Source organism: Panulirus ornatus, chromosome 56 (assembly GCF_036320965.1).
Source record: "Panulirus ornatus isolate Po-2019 chromosome 56, ASM3632096v1, whole genome shotgun sequence".
Taxonomy (NCBI): domain Eukaryota; kingdom Metazoa; phylum Arthropoda; class Malacostraca; order Decapoda; family Palinuridae; genus Panulirus; species Panulirus ornatus.
In genome coordinates this window covers 6,500,420-6,525,781 of record NC_092279.1, presented here as the reverse complement: position 1 = coordinate 6,525,781, position 25,362 = coordinate 6,500,420, and the positions used below count along the sequence as shown (strand labels likewise).

Sequence of the window (25,362 nt, the reverse complement as noted above, 5' to 3'; positions counted from 1 at the left end):
GCACATTCGTGTAATAATCACATCATCAGGGGAGACACAAGAGAGTAATATAACAGTCAGTTGATATACATCGAAGAGACGAAGCTAGGACGCCATTTGGTAAACATGTTTACCAAATGGCGTCCTGTATATATATATATATATATATATATATATATATATATATATATATATATATATATATATATATATATATATATATACAGTCGTGAGTTGTATTTTCGAAACGTTTCTCGAAGCTTCACCGTCGTGCTCCATAACAGTTCGAACCCAGCCAGGGAAGGAGAATTCATGTGACACACAGACCAGTTTCTTTCGAGTGTCGTGAAATTTGGACACCACTGCCTGTGTGTGTGTGTGTGTGTGTGTGTGTGTGTGTGTGTGTGTGTGTGTGTGTGTGTGGAATAACATATATATATATATATATATATATATATATATATATATATGTTCGTCTCAATCAGGTGTTTGATGCCGTGAGAGAGAAAAAAAAAAAAGCAGGCAACATGGACGTTTATCTATGGAGTTTAATTCTACTCTAATCAGACTGAAGAGCATTGAGGAAGCTCTCTGATCATCTTAGGGTTGTGGCTCGAAAAACCTTCAGTCAGTACACTCGAGAGAGAGAGAGAGGGGGGGGCGACTTAAGTCTGTCCCTTCGTGTACAACCTACGGGTTCTGACGACACTTGAGAATCAACCGGGTGTACACCACTGGGTCCAGGATATGTACAATGTACTCTGGTACATTTTCGAAGCTAGGGGTGTCCCTCCCCAGGAGCATTCCCCCTTCCTTTCGTAAATCCCTTGATAATAGCGACTGTCGTATCGCCCTTGGCTGAATGAGCTCCGTCGGAATCCTGCTAATGCTCACATAATCGCTTATAAATGCTTATAGACGCTCATAAACCGTGGCCTAATAGCTAGTATTGTATTGAATTCTGTAGGGACTTGCCTAATGCTCTCATAAGCGTTCATAATGCTCAGGTGCTCATAAATTCCTTGACGGGGTTCAGAAGCAGTTCACAGGAGCATGATCCTATGCACTTCCCTCTTGTAAACCACATAGGATGATCCGGTGATTCGATTTTGTTTTTCTTTTTGTTGTTTTCTTTTTTTCTCTCTCTCGTCGGCTATTGAATGTCGAAGGAAACAAAACTGCTTTCTTCAGCTTCAAGTGCCTCTTCCTCATCAACAAGAAGAAAGTTCACTTAGAAGAAATGACATCTAAATCGCTGTCCTTTGATGATTAGAATATATATATATATATATATATATATATATATATATATATATATATATATATATATATATATATATATATGTGTGTGTGTGTGTGTGATTATTACACGAAAGTGCACTTGGGAACTTTTCGTGTTTCATTTTCCCCGTGGACTCATAGGAATATATATATATATATATATATATATATATATATATATATATATATATATATATATATATATATATATATATATATATATATACCTTATGTTCTGGATACATAAGCTGGAATTCAGACCACAGAAGTCTAACAATCATGTAAAAACGTGCCGTTTATGTCCACACAGAAGCGCGCATAATCTAAAGGATATTCAGCCGGTAACTCGTTCATGTTCTTTTGAGGTGATGGAACACGTAGGTTGAGAGACAGAAGGAAGCCCACCTTCAAAGTCATCCCTTGAAGGCATTAAACTCACACAGTTCTTCACGCTCGCTCTGTACACACCATCCTCGTATTGAATCTAGGTCCACCAGATGTTAAAAAATTATCGTTCTTAAACCATGAAAGGTTTTTCGAGTGTCCTCCTTTTTCTTTTTTTTCTCCTCCTATGAATTTCTCGCCTTTAAATCATTCATAATTCCCTGAGCACCGAAGGACACAAAGGCATATCCTTTGCTCCAAACGCCGACTTCCTGCAGGCCGGGTCGCTCCTTCCATGGAAACACACGGATACAATTTTTCCCTCATCAATTTGAAATAACTTTCATCTCCCATCAAGGCGATCTTCCCGGAACTTTAACTCATAAATCTGACCTTTATTCACACCCCCTTTTTGTGCTTAGCCTTTGAGGGTGTAAGCCTTTATCACTCTTCCTTTTTTTTTGACTTCCATAATGTTTCTCTCACTACCTCACACCTCTGGTCACCCGTCACCCAAAACCTCACATCACACTTCGAGGTCAAAACCTCCAAGTGTTTTTAATCCTTTACGGCTGCGGTGTGTATGTGTGTGTGTGTGTGTGTGTGTGTGTGTGTGTGTGTGTGTGTGTGTGTGTGTGTGTGTGTGTGTGTGTGTCCACATATGCGTATCAAAGGCACAAAACGCATTTCATCTAGCCAATCGACTCCTTATCTTCGACGTCAGGTCATCCGACATACACATGGGTTTAACCCTAACATTGGCGAATCCCTTTTTTTTTTCTTTTTTCCCCCGTGAGACCACACTCACACACACACACACACACACACCTCTTCTCTCTCTCTCTCTCTCTCTCTCTCTCTCTCTCTCTCTCTCTCTCTCTCTCTCTCTCTCCTCAAATCGACCTCCTCCCCTCTGCCACTCTACCAGTGCTTGGCCCTGTTGACCACGCTCGGTTCATCACCTCTGAGAATTATCCACGTCACAATTATCCACGTCACAATTATCCACGTCACAACCATCCACGTCACAATCATCCACGTCACAATCATCCACGTCACAATTATCCACGTCACAACCATCCACGTCACAACCATCCACGTCACAATCATCCACGTCACAATTATCCACGTCACAATTATCCACGTCACAATTATCCACGTCACAACCATCCACGTCACAACCATCCACGTCACAATCATCCACGTCACAATTATCCACGTCACAATTATCCACGTCACAATTATCCACGTCACAATTATCCACGTCACAACCATCCACGTCACAACCATCCACGTCACAATCATCCACGTCACAATTATCCACGTCACAATTATCCACGTCACAATTATCCACGTCACAATTATCCACGTCACAACCATCCACGTCACAATCATCCACGTCACAATTATCCATGTCACAATTATCCATGTCGCTTGCTCAGTTCAGACTTTAAACATTCCGCCCCCCCCCCCCCCGCGCTCAGTCCTGAATTAAAGGATGATTACGGCGTTCAATGCAGCTTTATGAAGTCTGTGATGAGAGAGAGAGAGAGAGAGAGAGAGAGAGAGAGAGAGAGAGAGAGAGAGAGAGAGAGAGAGAGAGAGAGAGAGAGACACTGCAACCTAGGTTTTATGCAATCCCTTCCTGGCTTGTGATCAAACAGGGGTGGGGTGTGGGTGTGTGTGTCTCTAGAGAGAGAGAGAGAGAGAGAGAGAGAGAGAGAGAGAGAGAGAGAGAGAGAGAGAGAGAGAGACAGAGACATTGCAACCTAGGTTTTATGCAATCCCTCTCTGGCTTGTGATCAAAGAGGGAAGGTGTGTGTGTGTGTGTGTGTGTGTGTGTGTGTCTGTCTCTCTTTAACAAAAGGTCTCGAGCGACCCAATACGTACCCAAGACCTGGTTTTAAACTCTCCTTCTCCCCTCACCTCAATCCAACCCCCCGCTCTCCCCCTTCCCTCTCCCCTCATCTCCAGCTGATGGCCGACCCCTGGAGTCTCCTCCTCCTCCCTTCCTCCTCCTCCTCCTCCTTCGCCAGCATCCTAAATAGCCAATGACCAGTCGCCGGAAAGGAGCGACTTAACTGGGCGTACAAATAACGGAAGGACGGAATCCCAAAGATTGGTCGAGTTCAGCGACACGTTTTCTTTGTGCGGTGCTCCGGGGCAGTCGAACTGTTTATCTTATTTCAAGTCTTTTCTTCGGAGTGGAAGACAACAGCCACCGCTGGCTGTGTGAGCTAAGCAACTGTAATTGCCTCACAATTCTGGTAATTAGAGCATGCTAATTAAACTGCTTGTCTTGATCACATTAATATCATTCATGTAATCTGTTGGTGATTAGAGTTGTATGTGAAGTTGTGTATAATACTCTTCATCAATTTTCAATGTATTCTTATCTCTCTTTGTCCAGATATCTAAAGACAATGTATTCTTATCTCTCTTTCTCCAGATATCTAAAGATAATATATTGTTATCTCTCTTTGTCCAGATATCTAAAGATAATATATTGTTATCTCTCTTTGTCCAGATATCTAAAGATAATATATTCTTATCTCTCTCTCCAGATATCTAAAGATAATATATTCTTATCTCTCTTTGTCCAGATATCTAAAGACAATATATTCTTATCCTTCTTTGTCCAGATATCTAAAGATAATGTATTCTTATCTCTCTGTCCAGATATCTAAAGATAATGTATTCTTATCTCTCTGTCCAGATATCTAAAGATAATGTATTCTCATCTCTCTTTGTCCAGATATCTAAAGATAATGTATTCTTATCTCTCTTCGTCCAGATATCTAAAGATAATGTATTCTTATCTCTCTCTGTCCAGATATCTAAAGATAATGTATTCTTATCTCTCTTTGTCCAGATATCTAAAGATAATGTATTCTTATCTCTCTTTGTCCAGATATCTAAAGATAATATATTCTTATCTTTCTCTCCAGATATCTAGAGATAATACATTCTTATCTCTCTCACTCCAGATATCTAAAGATAATATATTCTTATCTCTCTCTCTCCAGATATCTAGAGATAATGTATATTTTGTTAGCAACGAATACGCCAACGATATTTCTGAAGTTACATGTTAAAAAGTGTCCATTATTCTTGAGTTCTAAGGTTCCCCCAGACTGCCTACATCTACTGTCACTACAAAACTCCTCTTCGTTTTAAGTGCAAGTGTCTTGGGTGGTTTAGAAAGTAGAGTTCTTTTTCCTCTGAAAGTTTAAATGCTGAAAGAAAAACGTTTGATTCTGTGACCGTTTTCCTGCGGTTCTCTTGCTACCATTCATCTACTACTGTCATTTAAACCCTCGTTGACCAACACTTCATCTATCCCTTTCGTTTAAATGCTCGATGACCAACACTTCATCTAGCCCTTTCGTTTAAACGCTCGTTGACCAACACTTCATCTACCACTTTCGTTTAAACGCTCGTTGACCAACACTTCATCTACCACTTTCGTTTAAACCCTCATTGACCAACACTTCATCTACCCCTTTCGTTTAAACGCTCGTTGACCAACACTTCATCTACCCCTTTCGTTTAAACGCTCGTTGACCAACACTTCATCTACCACTTTCGTTAAAACCCTCGTTGACCAACACTTCATCTACCCCTTTCGTTTAAACCCTCATTGACCAACACTTCATCTACCCCTTTCGTTTAAACCCTCATTGACCAACACTTCATCTACCACTTTCGTTTAAACCCTCATTGACCAACACTTCATCTACCACTTTCGTTAAAACCCTCGTTGACCAACACTTCATCTACCCCTTTCGTTTAAACCCTCATTGACCAACACTTCATCTACCCCTTTCGTTTAAACCCTCATTGACCAACACTTCATCTACCACTTTCGTTTAAACCCTCATTGACCAACACTTCATCTACCCCTTTCATTTAAACCCTCATTGACCAACACTTCATCTACCCCTTTCGTTTAAACCCTCGTTGACCAACACTTCATCTACCACCTTCCAGCCACTTAACTCCTTACAATCCTGGGCGGACTAATCCTTCAACAATCTCTTTTCCTCTTAAGAGTTTATCAGCTTACTAACAAGTCAGCTCGAAAAAAAAAAAGAAATATATAAGCTCACAGTTACACCCTAGCCCTTCCTCACTGATCACCAACGCCTTAGAGAATACACATGAATTCAGCGAAACACACAGGTGATGTTCATGGCAAAGACACTCGCTTTTTGTGAAAGCCATCTCCTCCTAATAACCATTCAGTAGCCCTTCCTCCTCCCTCCGCCCACTAACCACTCACTCATCCAACCCACTGTTTACCCCCCAAAACCTCTCCTTAAATTTGCATATCAGAAGCATCCTTCATTAGTTCCACATTCCCAGCGCAGCCTGGGAGAGAATACTGTTATAATATGCTTCTTTCTTTCGTCTGTGAAAGTTCATTTTAGCCTCATTTCAGTGTACAGCAATTTACAGCTGCTGGAAAATGCCTATACCATTGATATACGTTACCAAGTACAGAATGTAAGTTATATTCCACACAGTATGTCTATAAAATGAACGCATGTCTCATAACCAGCTTCCAATCGAGACTTCCAATCTCCCTCAGGTAGGACAAGTAACGACGCGTCATAATGAAAGCACAATGTGTTTCCCGATGATTAACTTGTGGAATGAAGATGAGAACTAAAGATTACAGGATGTGTACTTTCCCGCTGAACATTATAACGAGGCATTTGTACTGTCCTGCTGCGTTTATGTATTCCCCCATACGACACTTCATATGACAGTTTATATATATATATATATATATATATATATATATATATATATATATATATATATATATATATATATATATATATCCTATGGCAGGTTCAGTTACTTCCACAGGATCCTGATGGTTTTCAAAACTCCTGTGTTATGAACAACTCACATACAGCCAACATACACTGTCACCCCTACAATGAACCTGAAAGGCTTCGACATTTTGGTACACCCTGTAGGCAAAAAAGTATTCAAAGAATTCCGTACTTACCTGGTCGGTTAGATGATCGTGAAGACGTATAGACTGTGAATGCTATAAAAAAAAAAACAACTCCTTCACACTTCTTTCATAACCTACCATCCCCTTCTACATGTCATTTCGGTACAGTCTGCGGCCACAAAATAGTCAACTCTATACAAAATAATCAAAGTTCTTTGTACTCACTCAGTCTGGAGATCTTGAAGGCGTCGGCTGTGCTGATGATGTCAACGTAGGCATGGAGTTCGAACCTTCTACTGGTGGAGTTCTGGTTATACTGCTTCATGGCGTGGAGAAAAGCCCCTTGGATTTCGAGGGAGTTGCTGTCGAATATCGCCCCTGCAAGGGAAAGAAGGAACGCTTGGTTAGAAGCGAACTTGGGATTGGTTTGAAGACGAAAGTTGAAATTAGTGAAGCGATAAGAACACAGAGAGGAACAAGAGGAGATGGAGAAAAACTGGGATATGCAAATGGGATTTGGTCCCCATGACAGTTTAATTCACATGGGACCAACAGTAACAATAGTGTGAGTCTTCTAGCATCACATACACTTGTCATATATTTGCATGGACGAATACACACGTATAAACTGTAGTCGAAAACCTGTATACTAACCCCTAATACATAGTGCCACTCCGAACTTTCTGGAGTTCCCTTTTTTTCAATTCTAGAGGTCCTACAATTATACTATCTCACCCATGTTTGATCCTTTGGACCCAAGGCTCTACCATCTACACCATCACTTTAGTCGTAGAATTCCTCTACTGATCCGACAGAATCTTGTACCAACACCATCCTATCCCATGCATGATCCCTTTTATCGACTCCTTCAGAATCCAACGTTGATACGAAGAAGGACTTGCGACGTCTGATCCAACTCTATCTGGCTCTCTGTGTTGAACCTTACCTACGACAATCCCCCTTGCCCTAAGAAGGATCCATCACCCAGTGCTTCACCATTTACGTACACCGTCACAACCCAAGCCCTTCCTAAGGGCAATGCCTCGCCGATTCTACACACACACACACACACACACACACACACAGGCTTCCGCTGCATCTTCCACCTTCCCTTCTTCTGTCTCTGTCGTCGACCGAGCCATCTTCCCTCCGCCTCCTCCCATTTTCTCCATCAACCTCCCAAACCTGAAGATTCCAGGGATCTTGTGTGGTGATGTCGCCTCCACGGAAGAAGGGCGTCTTTCTTTCAATTTACATATTTCTTTGTTGCTATTTTGTCCGCAGGAGCTGAGGCAGATTTCTTCCTGCGGGGTCGTGCTTCTTGTTGAATCCTGAAGTTCTTCTTGGTTTTCTCTGTTCACTCTGGTCTTATAAATGTTTATCTCATCTCATAAATCATGCTTCGCGAGCGGTTATGTGAATACAATGAAGTGTAATTGGCTCAATTGGACGTAATAGCGTTTAATATCACTAACTATATATATATATATATATATATATATATATATATATATATATATATATATATATATATATATATATATATATATATATATATATATGAACAAAATTATTCGTAGAGTATTATCATATTTGTCAGAAGCAACACAGTACACATCTCTCATGCTTTTCAACCTTGCTTTCCAAATGTTACTCACTGGTCTTCCGCTGTATAAATTCTTCAGTTTAATTACGTAGTGACCTTTTTTTTTCTCTCTCTTTTTTTTTTGACGTTTCCAGATAATCTTATCTTCGTTGTCACGTATTCAAATCCAGAGTGCCACTGACGCACGTACGATAAGCGGGGTTTTCTTACCATTACGTGAAGAGGGGTTGATATTTCTCATCAGTTCCATACTCAGTGTGTTCAGACACCAGCAAAACACACACACACACACACACACACACACACATACACATACACTCGCTGTATCAATACATGCGAGGCAAAAGAAAGAGCCTCAGTGTAGCTTCTACTGTTGACCCAACTCTTATTTCTCATACAGTACATACAGCTTCCGGTCCAAGCGAAGTCTTATTCCATATAAAGTAGAGCTTCCAGTGTTAGCGAAGTCTTATTCCTTATACATCATAGTCTCCAGTGCTGGCAGCCTCTTATTTCTAAACCACTATAGCTTCTGGAGTTGGCGAACTGCAAACCCTTATACAGTATAGCATTTAGTGCTGGCGAAGACTTAATATCTTGTAGGAAGTTATATAGGTAAAGACTGGGGAAATCCGTTATATATATATATATATATATATATATATATATATATATATATATATATATATATATATATATATCTCCAGTTCAGCGGGACAACAGCTCACTGTTGTCATAACATGATTCAAGTTTGTGGATAAGGAGTCTCAAAACACATCAACTGATTCGTTGATCACTTCTTCTTCCAACCTTCAGCTGAAATGCTCCTGAAGTCATCAATCTTTTCAGCGTTTCAGGAGCTCAAGGCAAGAGAGTGGACACTTTGACAGAGAAAAGTTCAGTAGATCAAACCAGCAGTCAATTTTTGTATTCGTTAGTTGTCTTTTTAGGATGTGAGACAGGCTAATAGCATGCATATATATATATATATATATATATATATATATATATATATATATATATATATATATATATATATATATACATATATATAGCAAAGTTTGCAAGGAAATGAGTCACCCAACACTCAGATCAAGGGAGAAAAAGATAAAATCCATCTTAAATAGATTCCACAAATACATGTAACATTGATATACAGAAAATACGTATGTATGAGAATCTAAATAATACTGCAACTCTATATGAAACGCACTTCAGAAACTAAATAAGACAAACTATACATCTGTATCAGACACTTTTAACTGTCTAAGTAAGACGACAGCTATATATCAAACACACTTATTAGTCTAAGTAAGACTGCAACTATAGATCAGACACACTTAACAGTTTAAGTAAGACGAACCACATATCACACACGTGCCACTGTAGATCAGACACACTTAACACTTTAAGTAAGACGAACCATATATCACACACGTGCCACTATAGATCAGACACGCTTAACACTTTAAGTAAGACGAACCATATATCACACGCGTGCCACTATAGATCAGACTCACTTAACACTTTAAGTAAGACGAACCATATATCACACGCGTGCCACTATAGATCAGACTCACTTAACACTTTAAGTAAGACGAACCATATATCACACGCGTGCCACTATAGATCAGACACGCTTAACACTTTAAGTAAGACGAACCATATATCACACGCGTGCCACTATAGATCAGACACGCTTAACACTTTAAGTAAGACGAACCATATATATCACACACACACACACTTAACAGACCAGTTAAGGTTGGGGCAATTTTATAGTAAATTCGCTTAATGGACAGAATAAGAATCTTTGTGACGCGTAAGACACATCGTCCGATAACTTGCGAAAGATCTATAATACGTCATAACCTGCTTCATCCCCTCCCCCCTCACACACACACACACACACACACACACACACACACACACACACACACACCACTCCTACCACCTCCTACCCCTGGAAACCACCAGTGGAGGTGTTCGCTGGAAGAGGCCAAAGCACCCCACACCCCATTTTCTTTATCCCGACAGGAGCATATCACAGGACCATTCACGCCGCATGAATCTACTTAGGGAAAACCTTTGACCTCATACACAAAAAAAATGTTTAATCCGTGTGATGATAACGATGAACGACACTTTCCTAAGTCATATATATAAACATGAAAATTTTAGAGAATTGGTAAAAACAGATAAAGACGAAGGAATAACCCGACTATACATAACCAAACCCAAGGCTTTGTTAATGTGTAATATACGTTTCTTTTTTCGAATTTGATATCAAACTTTGCTATCTGCAGTTGAGACGGTAGACCACTTCATGTGGTTCACAGTACAAAGAACCTTTACACACACACACACACACACACACACACACACACACACACACACACACACACACATGTGGAGCCCCACGAGCGTAAAATTTCCTCCCTGAAAAGCACAAATAAGTACTTACAAATACCCACTGTCCTTATCTTTGGTTTCGTAGTAAAAGCCTCCATGAGGTCGTGGTCTTCATCCATTCCAGAATACTATCCCACCGTCCCATTCCATCGTCCTCCTGACTCATTCCCTCTCCCACCAGCTGTATCTTCCCCAAGAAACCCCTGTTGGTCATCGGCAATCGTCAATCAGTCGATCCAGCAAGGCCGTCGCTTAAGTCTATAACTGGTGGCATGTGTAGTTATGAGGTCGTCTCCACTAGGGTTAAGGGCCTCTCTCAGAGCGCAAGAACTAAGCTATTATGGCGCCAACTGCACATTCTGGTCACCCGCTGGAAGTAGGAGGAGGAATGGAATGGTTGCCTTCGTCTGGTGGAGGAACAGGCAAAAGAGATGTTGACAGACGAGGGAGGAAAGTCGAGATGGAAGTGTTGAGGGAGGGGAAGTGATGAGAGGATGGTGAGGAGGAGGAGGAGGAGGAGGAGGAGGAGGAGGAGGAGGAGGAGGAGGAGGTGTTGTCCCAAGGAAGAGGGACAAGAGGGATGAGAAGGATGAGGTGTAAAGAGGAAGGGAGAGGGAACACAGAAGAGTGAAAGAAAACGTATGTAAAGACGAGAAGAAGGGGGAGGAAGTGTTCGTAGGATGAGATATAGAAAGATCATGAGGAGATGAGGATGCAGATCGCTGTTGCTGTGAGGGATTCTGGTAATGAGGAAGACAGAAGGTGCTAAAGATGAGGATTGAGATGAGGAAAAAAAAAAAAGGTTTATGCTTTTAAATCAACTCCTGACGAAGTACCAAAACTATCAAATATCTTTGATACAAAAATGAACAACAACACTCGCTTCGTATATCCACAACGTAACATAATTTTTGGGGGTTGACAACCAAGATCCACCAGACTATACCTACCCACATTTGACATAGGCTACATCTCGTAAAGCTGTCACGGGTGGTTTTACATTGCTACATTAACAGCTGTCACTGTTAACCATCGATATAACGAAACACACCACATACCATCCCTTAACTCGGCCACGACCATTAGCGGGTCTCTATCGCCGACATCTTACAACCAATCGCGATAGCTTTCCAGCACTGGCGATCGTTAAAGAAAACGAAAAGTACCGGCGAAATAGACCTTAATGCACTGATGAGTCCAAACTTCACCGCTCATGTCCTTATCTTGCGCTCATGAGCAGGTTTACCCATTGGAACCCAGACCGTCGTAAATTCATCTCACAAATCAGCTATATATGGACAGATTAATCTCATGTTGTGATCTGATATCAGCTTAATTATTCACCCCTGTCATGACGTATAATCCTTTTTTGTTCTTGAAAGGTTCGCCAAGTCCAAGCCTTGTGTTACGACAGCCCTTTCTCTGTAATTACGTCTCTCTTACGTTCCGTCGTAAGTCTTCGTAAACATCCGGTATCAAATGCGGTCAGACGTAACTTCAAATCAGCGTGAGGTGTTTCGTTATGGCTATAAAAGGGAGAAACACAGTCATAAACTACACTCCTACTGACTGGAGAGTACCACCGTCAAAGTCTCTGGGTGAGACACCAACGCACCAAGAAGAACCATCCAGATGTCTTCAAAGAGCAGTGGAATGGAGCCGTCACTGCTGTGGACCACGCTTGCTTTTGTAGGACGCCCAAGATCTCAATGTCTTTCATCGCTAAGGTAGTACCATCCACCCACATATAGTAGCTTCCAGAGCCATTTTCAAAACACAGCCAACTTCGATGTTAAAGTCTCCTCAGCAACTTCGATGTTAAAGTCTCCTCAACGAGACAAGATCTGTTGGCCTACAATGGACTTCAAGGTTTTTCCAAGTTCCTCCCAACGATTTCACACCTCGAGACAGTGCAAGGCTTGACCTCTGCAGTGGTGAACACTTGAGACCAGTAAAAGACCACCTGCAACCACACTTCAACCATGAACCTTGCAATGTTTACGTTCTTCAAAAACGCATTTCATGATGCCTCTGGCTCTTGGAGTACTTGTGGTGGTACTGCCTGAAGGATGCAAAAAATGATATAAACTCTGCTTTCCACAATAAACCCAAAAGCCCTGAAGAACCTTCAAGGACAACGGGTTCTCTTAATCCTCCGGTAACCACTGGATCAAGTTTGATAATAAATGCCACTCTACCACTACCCTAATACGCATTGCTAATGTTAACTGGTCCTTCAGAATTATAAAAATGGGAAACCTGGTATTTCTGATACCAGAGTCACTGGTTCTGATACACACACACACACACACACACACACACACACACACACACACACACACACACACACACCTCTTGGGAAACCCAAAGAATGTCTCAAACAGATTTAAGCACAAAGGGAAGATCTTAAGACACTTGGTGATGCAATACAGCTTAATGACTTCCAGACGACCTATGTATTTTTGTTTATCAAGCCAACCCAAGATGGAAGCAAAGCTTTCCCACATGAGTGACGAGGGACGAGTGAGAGCTTTTCCACATGAGTGACGAGGGACGAGTGAAAGCTTTTCAACACGAGTGACGGGGGACGAGTGAAAGCCTCGGCCTCACAGTGTTATAAACTCGTCAGCTACACCCGTCTCATTAGCCGAGGCTGCCAGGTAACGTAACACCTACAAGGAGAGGGAGGAGGAGGAGGAGGAGCAGGAGGAGGAGGAGGAGGAGGAGGAGGAGGAGGAGGAGGAGGGGTTGGGTCGCCGCGCCCCGCCCGCAGTCCAACATTGGCCCCAGCCAAGACTAGTAATAAGACTAGTAATAAGACTAGTAATAAGACTAGTAATTAGACTAGTAATAAGACTAGTAATAAGACTAGTAATAAGACTAGTAATAAGACTAGTAATTAGACTAGTAATAAGACTAGTAATAAGACTAGTAATAAGACTAGTAATTACACTAGTAATAAGACTAGTAATTAGACTAGTAATTAGACTAGTAATAAGACTAGTAACAAGATTAGTAATAAGACTAGTAATAAGACTAGTAATAAGACTAGTAATAAGACTAGTAATAAGCATCGCCTCTTTCGCCGATCCCTTGAAAAGAGTGCGCGCCCGTCTCCACCTCATTAGGTGCACACCATAGCGCTCTCTCTCCAGACGTATGTGTGTGTGTGAGAGAGAGAGAGAGAGAGAGAGAGAGAGAGAGAGAGAGAGAGAGAGAGAGAGAGAGAGAGAGAGAGAGAGAGAGAGAGACTCGCTCTGCCGTGTGTGTGTGTGTGTGTGTGTGTGTGTGTGTGTACCTTCTTAAGCCTTAAGCAACATTATGCAAATCTGTAGGTACTGCCACAAATTTGCTCACTGCAGACATTATCTTTTGTAATTTAATTGTTGAAAAGAAATATCGTCAAAAGGCATGGGGGAAAATACAGCTAACAATACCAAAAGAATAACATAACCATTTGTACCTTTACGATGGAAAAAAAGCTTTAAACAAATGCTATTTAAACTCTCTGATCCTTCAACACTTCTAAATAAATGCTATTTAAACTCTCTGATCCTCCAACACTTCTAAATAAATGCTATTTAAACACTATGATCCCCTAACACTTCTAAATAAATGCTATTTAAACTCTCTGATCCTCTTAACACTTCTAAGTAAATGCTATTTAAACTCTCTGATCCTCTAACACTTCTAAATAAATGCTATTTAAACTCTCTGATCCTCCAACACTTCTAAATAAATGCTATTAAAACACACTGATCCTCCAACACTTCTAAATAAATGCTACTTAAACTCTCTGATCCTCTTAACACTTCTAAATAAATGCTATTAAAACACTAATCCTCCAACACTTCTATACGTTCCTAACATAAATATTTATTACGTACCTTAATCAAATGTTCATTTCCTACTCATGTCTGTTTTACAGACCCTGGGAACAGTGTACAGCAATCCCTCATCTGGGCCAAGCCAGTCGCGGTCTACAGCGCCCACAATGTGCGAGACTTGGGTGATAAGGAGAGTGTGTGTGGGAGTCGTGGCAGAGAGGATAACCAGTCAACGATGGTTACCATGGCACTGTGTGGGTACGTATGGGGTCAACAAAAGCCAAGACCAGAGGATGGGAAGGTGAGGGAGCAACATATTGAGGGAAAAGGACACCCTGGGTCGTTGTATGTGAGGAGGTGGAGCCATGAGCAGGAGGTGTGTTTGAATTCACAAAAAACCTGGACTCCTTTCCGTCTTGACACTTCCTCCTCCTCCTCCTGCTCGTTCTGGGAGGAGCAAACGACGAGCCAGGAGTGATTTAGGTGAATAGATAACAAAAGAGGAGATATACCAGCGAGAATACGAATCCCCAAATCTGAAATGTTGGAAATATGACTTGACTGGTTAGAATCTGTGTTCACAGCGAATGCTATTATTAGCGCTAGGTATTGTCATGACGCAAAACATATCAAAGGAATTGAATTCATCTTTTTTTTTACAGGAAAATGAATGCAATGGATTTTAAAAGGAGTTGAAATGGTATAATCCTTTTTCTGCTGGGCTGAGTGAGGGTTTACGTATAGGCAAAGACAGGACCTCCTGGAGCTGTGATATGGCTTATGTCTCTTGGAACTTCAATTAAAAAAAAAATATATATGATGATAATCTATCAATAATCATCATTCTCCATAGAGTCTTGCAGAGTAAATATCATCCAATCACCCAATCATTCTACAGCCATGATACAGTTTCTTTCAGTCACCCAATCATTCTACAGTCATGATACAGTTTCTTTCAGTCACCCAATCATTCTACAGTCTTAATCATCTTTCATCATTAAGCAATTCTTCCTAAATCATCCTGTAAATCAATATTGATCTCTAGTCATAATACAAATCATCCCCCATCACCCAATCATCCCTCACTGTTGCTGGATCCTTCGACAGTTTCACGAACCCTTAACTGCCAGTACTTCATTATCTTCCACAACGACACTTCTCTTACATAATGACCGATTACGCCAATTCCCTTCTAATGATATCGATGGAATGATAATTTCCCCAATTATCAGCCACGAACACGGATTATCCATGGTCTTGCAATTATCGGGACCTTCGTGGTCAGCTTTGTTGACTGTGACGCATTCACGGGCCGCTCCAGGGTTAAGAGTATAGGTTCGAGTCTTGGTTGCGGCAGTCAGCCCACAGTCAACGCAGCTGTTCATCCTCCCCTACATATATGCTGAGATGGCAGATCCTTCTGATCACCATCACAAGTCTGTGGGTCTACAAGGCTGATCTCTTTCCCGTCTACTTTACAACCCTTAAGGAAGGAGATGGAGTGACTCCCTCTACTTATAAAAGGCTTGGGGTTTAGGAGAAACGGTCGGGTAGGGGGGTAAAGTGATTCGGAGAAGAGACAGAAGAGACAGAATGATTAAGACAAGATTTGGATAAGAGACAGAGGAGACAGAATGATTAAAACATGATGCGGAGAAGAGACAGAAGAGACAGAATGATTAAGACAAGATTTGGAGAAGAGACAGAAGAGACAGAATGATTAGGACAAGATTCGGAGAAGAGACAGAAGAGACAGAATGATTAAGACAAGAATGGGGGAAAAAACACGAGAGAAAGAGGCAGGGAAAGTACGGAGAATTGGGAGGGGAAAGAAATTGAATAAGGAAAATATTTTCAATAATTTTTGATAAATTCTCAATATGCAGAAAAGAAGTGGGGGGGAGAGAGAGAGAGAGAGAGAGAGAGAGAGAGAGAGAGAGAGAGAGAGAGAGAGAGAGAGAGAGAGAGAGAGAGAGAGAGAGAGAGAGGAAAAAAGAAGAGAAACAGGAGGAGAAAGAGAAGGAAGTGAGAGGGAAAAGAATATGAAGAAGAGGAGGAGGAGGAGGAGAAGGAAAAAGGAGGAAAGGAAGGAGAAAAAATTAAGGAAAGGAGGAGAAGGAAGAAGAGGAAAAGGACGATAAGGAGGAGAAAGAAGAGGAGGAGAAGAAGAAGAAGAAGAAGAAGAAGAAGAAGAAGAAGAAGAAGAAGAAGAAGAAGAAGAAAAAGAAGAAGAGAAGAAGAGGAGGAGAAGAAGAGGAAGAAAAAGAAGAAGAAGAAGAAGAAGAAGAAGAAGAAGAAGAAGAAGAAGAAGAAGAAGAGGAGGAGGAAAGTAGCTTCGTGTGACCAATAACGTATAGAGTTTACAAATGAAAACTCTCTCTCTCTCTCTCTCTCTCTCTCTCTCTCTCTCTCTCTCTCTCTCTCTCTCTCTCTCTCTCTCTCTCTCTCCCTCGCCAACCAGCGGGGATTGCCACACACAGCGAGTGGTTGTCACCCCACAGAACATTCTTGTATTTCTCGCGGCGAAGTTGCTGAAAACTTTCCTAACTTGTCACGGATGCATAGGATGTCCATCCAACTTAGAGAGAGAGAGAGAGAGAGAGAGAGAGAGAGAGAGAGAGAGAGAGAGAGAGAGAGAGAGAGAGAGAGAGAGAGAATCAGAGCGGTGAAGTCTTCTTGCTGTGAAATCCAACAAAAACGAATGAAAGAGGCGAACCTTTTCTTGTATCTTCCGCTAGAGGCGCTGTCCTTCACATCTCACCTTTACATACATCAAATACTGATCAATAGTCTTCCAGACTTGTACAAAAAACAAGAGAAACTCTCTACGAAACGCGGCAGATTCAGTCATTCAAGCCATCTATCGATCCAATATAGTTAATGATAGACAGCACCCACAATTTTGAACCAATTTGATAGAGATCCATGGCAATTCCTGGCCCTCTGGTTCAAAAATCAATTATGTGACCAAAGTTCTACATACAACCACACTGGTTCAGAGGTTTGCCAGTTCACAACAACCTTATGGACTGGTATATTCACCAGTTCACAACTCTTGCTAACTTACAAACTTGTTGAATCACAAATTCATCGACTCACACTACCTCGCCAATTATCAGTCTCCCGAAACTTTTCAAAACTTTCAACTTACAAGAATAGTTTACCATTCACAAGCTTTCATAGTGCTGAGATGTTGCACTTCACAAAATCAGAATGTCCCACAATCACACGGGACCTACCTACTCACAACCTCAGTCAGTTACAACCCCCCCCTGCCGACTCACAAACCTTAGTAATACACCGCATCATATACTTGCTGCAACGCAAGCTGGAATAGCCTCCCTCCCACTGATTCACAGCTGGTGTATTCCTCCTCCTCCTTTCCCACTCCCCATCCCAAGTTGGAATGTGTCCCCATCCTCCGTGAGGATGGGGGGTCTCTCTCTCTCTCTCTCTCTCTCTCTCTCTCTCTCTCTCTCTCTCTCTCTCTCTCTCTCTCTCTCTCTGATGAACCTTTATCCCACCTGGGGATCAGCCAACCCTAATGATTTTTCACAGCTATAGCGATTTGCATCTGAACGCACGCCTCCAGGCTTTTCTCCACGTTGCATTCGGTTGGAAGGAAGAAAAGAAAGAAAAGAATATATATATATATATATATATATATATATATATATATATATATATATATATATATATATATATATATATATATACATCCAGAGGGAGAAATCAAAAGGATTCTTACATGGTCTCGGATGTATCCTTCCCTTTTTTCCTAAGTCCACAACTGGCATAACCTTCCGATGCTCTTTTTGGGGGTCTGCCCTCCTGCACCAGCCCAAAGACAAGGCTGTGGGATTGAATTCAGAGAGACGGGATTAGATCCCTTATTTCACCGTGGTTCCGCCTACTTAGACTCCTTAATGTATATCTGATTCGATCTTGATCGAGTCTTCTCCATCAAGGGTGGGGAATGGCCTCGTCATTTATGCAACGGTTAAGTACAAATGGACGATACGTTTCTCCTGAATTGTCGAAAACAGGTGAGGTATAATGAGCAGCCGAGGTATATACGATAGATAAAACATTATATATATATATATATATATATATATATATATATATATATATATATATATATATATATATATATATATATATATATATATATTACACATATATATATATTACACATATATATATACAGAAGACTTGAAAATGAAGAGTAGACATATTCCAAATAAAGTATTGTTTGCCATTTCAAAATCTATATTTCCTCTCTCGTTTACGCTTGTATTGTTAACGACTCAATTATCAATCGCTCTCAGTTATGATTACTGAGGTCTTGTAATGAAATGGCAAATAACGTATTACAGTCTCTGTCAGCCTGTAAGTGTGTCAGTCCCTGATTCTCTATTTGTATAATCGACCTTCTGACTGTCAGTTTGTCTTTGTCATTCTTTTCATTCCTTATACTCTCTCTCTCTCTCTCTCTCTCTCTCTCTCTCTCTCTCTCTCTCTCTCTCTCTCTCTCTCTCTCTCTCTCTCTCTCATAAAATCACTTTTGCTCATTCATTCTTTAAGTTAATGATCTGTTTCCGTTATGACATCACTCATCATTAGCGTCCATTGCAATCTGCAAGAAGATAGCATCTTCTGGAAACCTTCCTCTCTTTAAAGATAAAGATAAAAACAAAGATATCTTTACTTATAAGCAACGCCTTAGAATCACTATGAACACCCTTAAAAATCTGTGTATATACACTGATACCTCCACTCCTGGAATCGCTTGACGCTTCGGTTGGAATGTTCATTTGTTCATATTGAACACGAAATGGTATTCCAGACAATATACGTCCAGATGCCAGATGTTCCGAACCCATATCCAGGCGAACCCTGGAACTCCAATAACGCTCAGTAATGTAAACACACCCTTGACTTTTTCTCCTTGTCACCTCTACAGCCCCTATGAAACTCGAAGGCCCTTGACAATGTCGTTACTACAGTTTCAAAGGGATATTTACCCTATCGCTTCAACAATCCTTGCCAGTCTATCCGTGTTCCATCCCCTATCTAAATCCCTTCCCAAACACAGAGGAGTGTGTAAGTTGTTTTTCTTGTTTCAGGTTTCGTTCGCCCGACTGGCTTAGGAGTCTGAGTCCCTTTTCCCTTCACGTTCTCTTTACCATCTGGTCTCCTCCTCCAAGTGAAGACTCCTTCCAGACCCTGGCTCACGGCTTTTATCCTTCGAATCTTTCCTTAACTTGCTTTACTCCTCGAAAGTCTTGCATCTTTTCCATTCCAACGCCCTTCCATGAAGCGCCGTCTTCAGGTACCGTTATCTTCAGGTCCTGCCATCTTCAGGTCAAGCCATCTTCAGGTCATGCCACCTTCAGGTCCTACCATCTTCAGGTCACACCATCTTCAGGTACTGTCATCTTCAGGTCATGCCATCTTCAAGTCCTACCATCTTCAGGTCATGCCATCTTCAGGTCATGCCATCTTCAAGTCCTACCATCTTCAGGTCATGCCATCTTCAAGTCCTACCATCTTCAGGTCATGCCATCTTCAGGTCATGCCATCTTCAGGTCATGCCATCTTCAGATCATGCCATCTTCAGGTCATGCCATCTTCAGGTCCTACCATCTTCAGGTCATGCCATCTTCAGGTCCTACCATCTTCAGGTCATGCCATCTTCAGGTCATGCCATCTTCAGGTCCTGCCATCTTCAGGTCCTGCCATCTTCAGGTCATGCCCAAGCCCATTCCTGCAAGTCCAATCCCTTTTTTTCAAACCCTATTACTTTCCTCTTCTTTTTCCTGGCTCCCCCATCCCTTTCCAAAGTCCTTTCCCTTCTTGCCTCGTCCCTTCACATCCTACCATCCCATGTTCTCCTCCCTCCGTGTCTCTTGCTGTTCCTTTTATAAATCGTCACCATCCAGCCACATCTCTCTTTCTCTGCGTCTCGCGACCTCCGCAAGAGAACCAATCGTTCAGAACCCGAGTGTCAAAAGCGATTATATTGTCTTCCCGGGCAGAGGATTGGCCCCCGTAATTCACTCCGGGGCAAATGGTCCCATATAGACCCCGCCCCCCCCCCCCCCCAAGAAACGGCCTTGTTCTCGCTATTGGCCTCGTAAAGACACCTCACACAGACGAGACGAGACGATCTCGTGTGACGTGGCTAGGATGTTAGGCAGACGACCTCGAGAGATATATGTCTCTTATTCACGTCGAATCTGTGTTTCTCATGTGTCTCACTCACACGGTCCACTGTTCCCGTGAAGGTGACATCTCCATCCTCCATCGTGAGTAAGTATCATCGAAAATTTGGAACATGTGAAGCACGAAGGCTTGGGACGATGAGCAGCAAACTAAAACTTTTCTCCCCCTCTTCCGTTTTCTTCTGTACATCCACATTTTCACCCAGCCATTACCACAGACTTCTGTACAAATAGCTCCTTTCTTTTCTCTCTTCCTCCTCACCAGTTTCTTTTCTCAAATGTTCAAAGTTTTCTCAAGGACGGAGTTTGTTTGCCAATTGCCGAGGGCGAAGCCCAAGGGAGTTAAAACATCAGAGATTGAAATGCTCGACTCCTTTTTTTCACCCTCCCTTTCCCTGTGATGACTCGGTGACCCATTTTTGTTCTCAAGTCATCCACTAATTACACAAAAAAAAAACAACACATCTCCAGAGAGAGATTAGAAGCTGTAGGTTAAAGACTAGGGTTGTCTGCGTCGTCCACTTGATCTAGAAACTGATCTTGGCCTAGATTTATGGATTTACTAGGAAGATAAACATAAATACTACAGTTATGGATCGAGTTATAACACATGATCCACATATCCACCACAAGATGATGCACAAGATTTGGCCTAGTGTGACCTTCGAACTCCTCACTGTGAGGAGGTGGTCAACAGTTTGAATTTGACCTTCAGCGCCGTAACAGCTGCCTTTCATGTAACACTTGTATTTCTAGACATATCTTGATCGGTGACAAAGTTCTATATTGACCATACAGATGATTACAAAGTGTAGCTATGAGGCAAGTTTCTCGCACTTCGTACTGAAGATGCGAGAGCAGAGGCAGCTCTGAGGACTTGACCAGTGGTTATCTAGGAGACGAAAAATTGCTGGAAACGATACACACACACACACAAACCAAGACGCTTATTCTGCTTGTGGGTGCTTGGAAAGAAATCATTCGTGACTGGAGTGCATTTTCGTAGGGTCGATGAGGTGGAGCGGGACGAATGAACTGGTATAAATCAAGAATATCTTGTGACTTAAAAACCCTAGACTCAATCTTCATAAGAAACCTTTATTTTGTTCCTTATGATTGGTTTGTTATCTTCCTATTCATAAACAAATCAATACATACCATACTGATAAATGAGGAGCTGTATACCATATGAGTCTTACCTCATGTTTCGTTATCATTATATATACATATGTATAATCCAACACCCTTTGATTCTCTGTATAATTCATTCCTCTTGTTTCAGTTTTAGTCAGGAGGACTCTGGGAATTATTACCAATGCGTACGATTTCGCTGGCATAAACATATCAACACAGCTCCCACATACAGACAGCTGTGAAATAAACAAACACACACATTAGAGGAATGGGGGAAAATAACCCTGTAGGAAACAGGACTAGAGGATATATATATATATATATATATATATATATATATATATATATATATATATATATATATATATATATATATATATATATACTACCATCATAACAGCTTTTGATCTTTAGTCTTTGTCCCTGTAAGACCAAATAGGTGAATTCAGTGGATGTCTATTTCCTTCCAACTAAACATGGCTTCACCATTCTATTCACCCCCCACCATTAACATGCTGACTCCCTCTTCCATTCCTTCCCCCATCCCCCACCTTACTACCCCAACACATTTTCCTCTTAACCATCGCTTAACAGGCTATCCATCATCGCCCTAATTACCGGATCCTCATCACCGACGCATCACATCTTCATACCAGAGCCACACTCCGTTTTCTATCAACTTTAACACCCCCCTCCCCCCCCCCCCCATAGGATACCAAACCCGCATCCTGAACCACTCCTTTACCCCAGTCTGTTACATCTTCTAACCCCCTCCTCCGCCCCCATTCCTTTTTACCTCTCCCATCACTAGACTTTCGTACTATCACACACTTTCCCATCGCTACACTTTCCCATCTCACACAGCCATCATTCCATCCCACCCAAATCCTCCTACACACCTTCCCATCCTTACTCCTACAACCCTCGCCTTCGGATCCAGACCTCCTCCTACACTTCGGAGGCACACACTCTCCTGGGCCAGTCTCCTTCGCTGAGGCAGACAAGCCAGAGTAAGCCCAAGGATCGAGAGATCCTTATTTCTAAATTCATACAGACTACCTTTGAGGCAGCGTCTGTGCTCCTCCCGGCCTCCTTGATCCACACGACTGTTCCCAGATGTTAGAAGTGTCATCTTTCATCCACTGTGGTCAGCGATGTTCGCTGTGGTAGAGGTGTTCGATTGCATTCATTAATTCTAAGGGTGTTACAGGACTCTGCCTGAATGGTGTTACATACACGAGTGATATATTACCCTTTGGCGTGGCTGTACAATCACTGGGAGTACAAAGAACGTCTTTTTCAATAAGGAGCACATCATTCCCCTGCTACTGCAATGTTGCGCAGCCTTAGAGCTGCGGGAGTTCCTGGAAAAAAGGGTCTCCTGGAGTAACTATAGGACCAATTCATGAAAATGGTCCTGGGCCAATTATGGAATAAATTTCTAAAGCCTTACCTTCTAGGCCATCACTGACTGGGAGATGTTGGAGTACATGTTAGCACTGTACGTAGCACACTCTGCTATGGTGAGTACAGAATGTAGCAAGTTTCGTTACTGTCTACATATTTTGTTACAGTATGTGCAGTTGCCTGTGTGTAAACGCTGTTACAGTGGGTGTCCTGTGTGGCTACAGACACGTCTTTCTGTCTTTCCCTTGATTCTCCTGATGTGTGGGTGTGTTCACGACGCGCCTTGTGCAGTAAAACTTAATCTTCATTCATTTCTGACACTATTTCTTCCGTTCTCGTCAGCGTCGAACATATAGCATTTCACTTACGATAGCCAACCCAACCCCATCCACGGTATTTCAATTATCAAACCCACCTTATCACTTATTCCCGAAATATGGAAATCAAGACCGAGTTACAAGTTCATCTCATGACCTCCTCCAGTGACATCACCAAATCTTGTTTTCCTCCATGAAGAAGCTTCTAAGAGACTTTGATCCTTCTGACTCGAATCTCTGTGTTCTTTGCATTTCGTTCTGTTTCATCGACACACTTTGATCCTCTTTTGTCTTCCCATACACATTCGTGTATACATAAGTACTGGATTCTAAGTTAATCTCTGATCCTCTTTTGTCTTTGTACGCCTTGATGAACACGTTCGTGTTTACATATATACCAGTACTGGATTCTAAGTTAATCTCTGATCCTCTTTTGTCTTCCCATACACGTTCGTGTATACATATATATAAGTACTGGATGCTAAGTTATTCTTTGATCCTCTTTTGTCTTTCTATGCCTTGATGAACACGTTCGTATATACATATATACCAGTACTAGATTCTAAGTAAATCTCTGATCCTCTTTCGTCTTTCTGCGTCATGTTCAGTTATCTCGAAAAAGATTAGTGCTATACAAAACTCCTCTCATTTCAACCATCCATTGCACAAGAGTATGTCGTATCACTACCGTCTACTGTAGTCTATCGACTTACAACAACCCACAACCTACAATTAGTCATATAATTATGGTCACCTTCGTTCCTAACCTCACTGTTATAAAGTACATTGTGGTAACGCTATTCACATTGTGGCAACGCTATTCATATATGGGCTACCGCAATCAGATTCGAAATTATTCACATTGAATATTTGCTTTCAGGAACAAAAAAGACAGCAATAATGAATAAAAATTCACCCACACACTGTGACGGTAAATATTCCAGTGTTTCCCGAATACTAAGAAAAAGAGAAAAAAAGATATTCTGGCCGTTGACGTAAAATGATAAGAGTTACTGACAGTATTATCAGCTCCTGACAGCTGGTGCGAGATATAGACACCAGCTTTCAGTGTCAGTCAGTGACTGACGCCTGCTGACGGATGTCAGCTTTTTTGATAAATAACGAGTAATTACTGAACATTTACTTTTTACCTTTTTTTTTTTAACCCAACACGAGATGCAAATCGATATTCGTCACTGGCGGTGATTGACAGTGACAGACGTGTCATATGCCATGCTATTACCTGGCATTAATCTAGGATATGGAATGGAGATTTGGGTCAAGCCCTTCCATCCTATCTCATACCGTTCCGTCTGGCACAGCTGGTTGACCATAGGAGATCATTAGACACACACGAGCAGTTTCCAAAGCCACCTGACCAACCCATTCCCTTCACCGCTCACTGCACTTCACTGCACTGCCTTTGGCTGCGGGTCCCCCACACTATCGCTGACAGTGATTCGGTGATACACCTGGCCAATGGACGCAACAGAGCAGGTATGCAGTGACTGAGGGATACAGTGAGCCAGTGGTATGGTGGTAAAGTGATTCACTGATAGGGTGAAGCAGTGATACGGTAATACAGTGATGAAAAGATAAAAGTGATTTAGTGGAACGGTGATTTACGAGTTAAACTACACGGTAAGACAGTGATGCCGTTAGTGAGAGAGAGAGAGAGAGAGAGAGAGAGAGAGAGAGAGAGAGAGAGAGAGAGAGACAGAGACAGAGAGAGAGAGAGAGAGAGAGAGAGAGAGAGAGAGAGAGAGAGAGAGAGAGAGAGAGATGAAGTAATAGAGTGCAACAGTGATTTTGTGATACA

The 25,362-nt window shown here is 41.7% G+C and overlaps 1 protein-coding gene across 1 annotated transcript in view; it reads right to left on the bottom strand.

Annotated features, from left to right (window-relative positions):
• LOC139765856 (glutamate receptor 1-like) overlaps positions 1 to 25,362 on the bottom strand; it is a 1,264,866-nt gene that overhangs the window by 1,007,247 nt on the left and 232,257 nt on the right. The window contains 1 exon segment of the mRNA XM_071693701.1: positions 6,839 to 6,991. Within this exon segment, the coding sequence (XP_071549802.1) occupies positions 6,839 to 6,991 (153 nt within the window).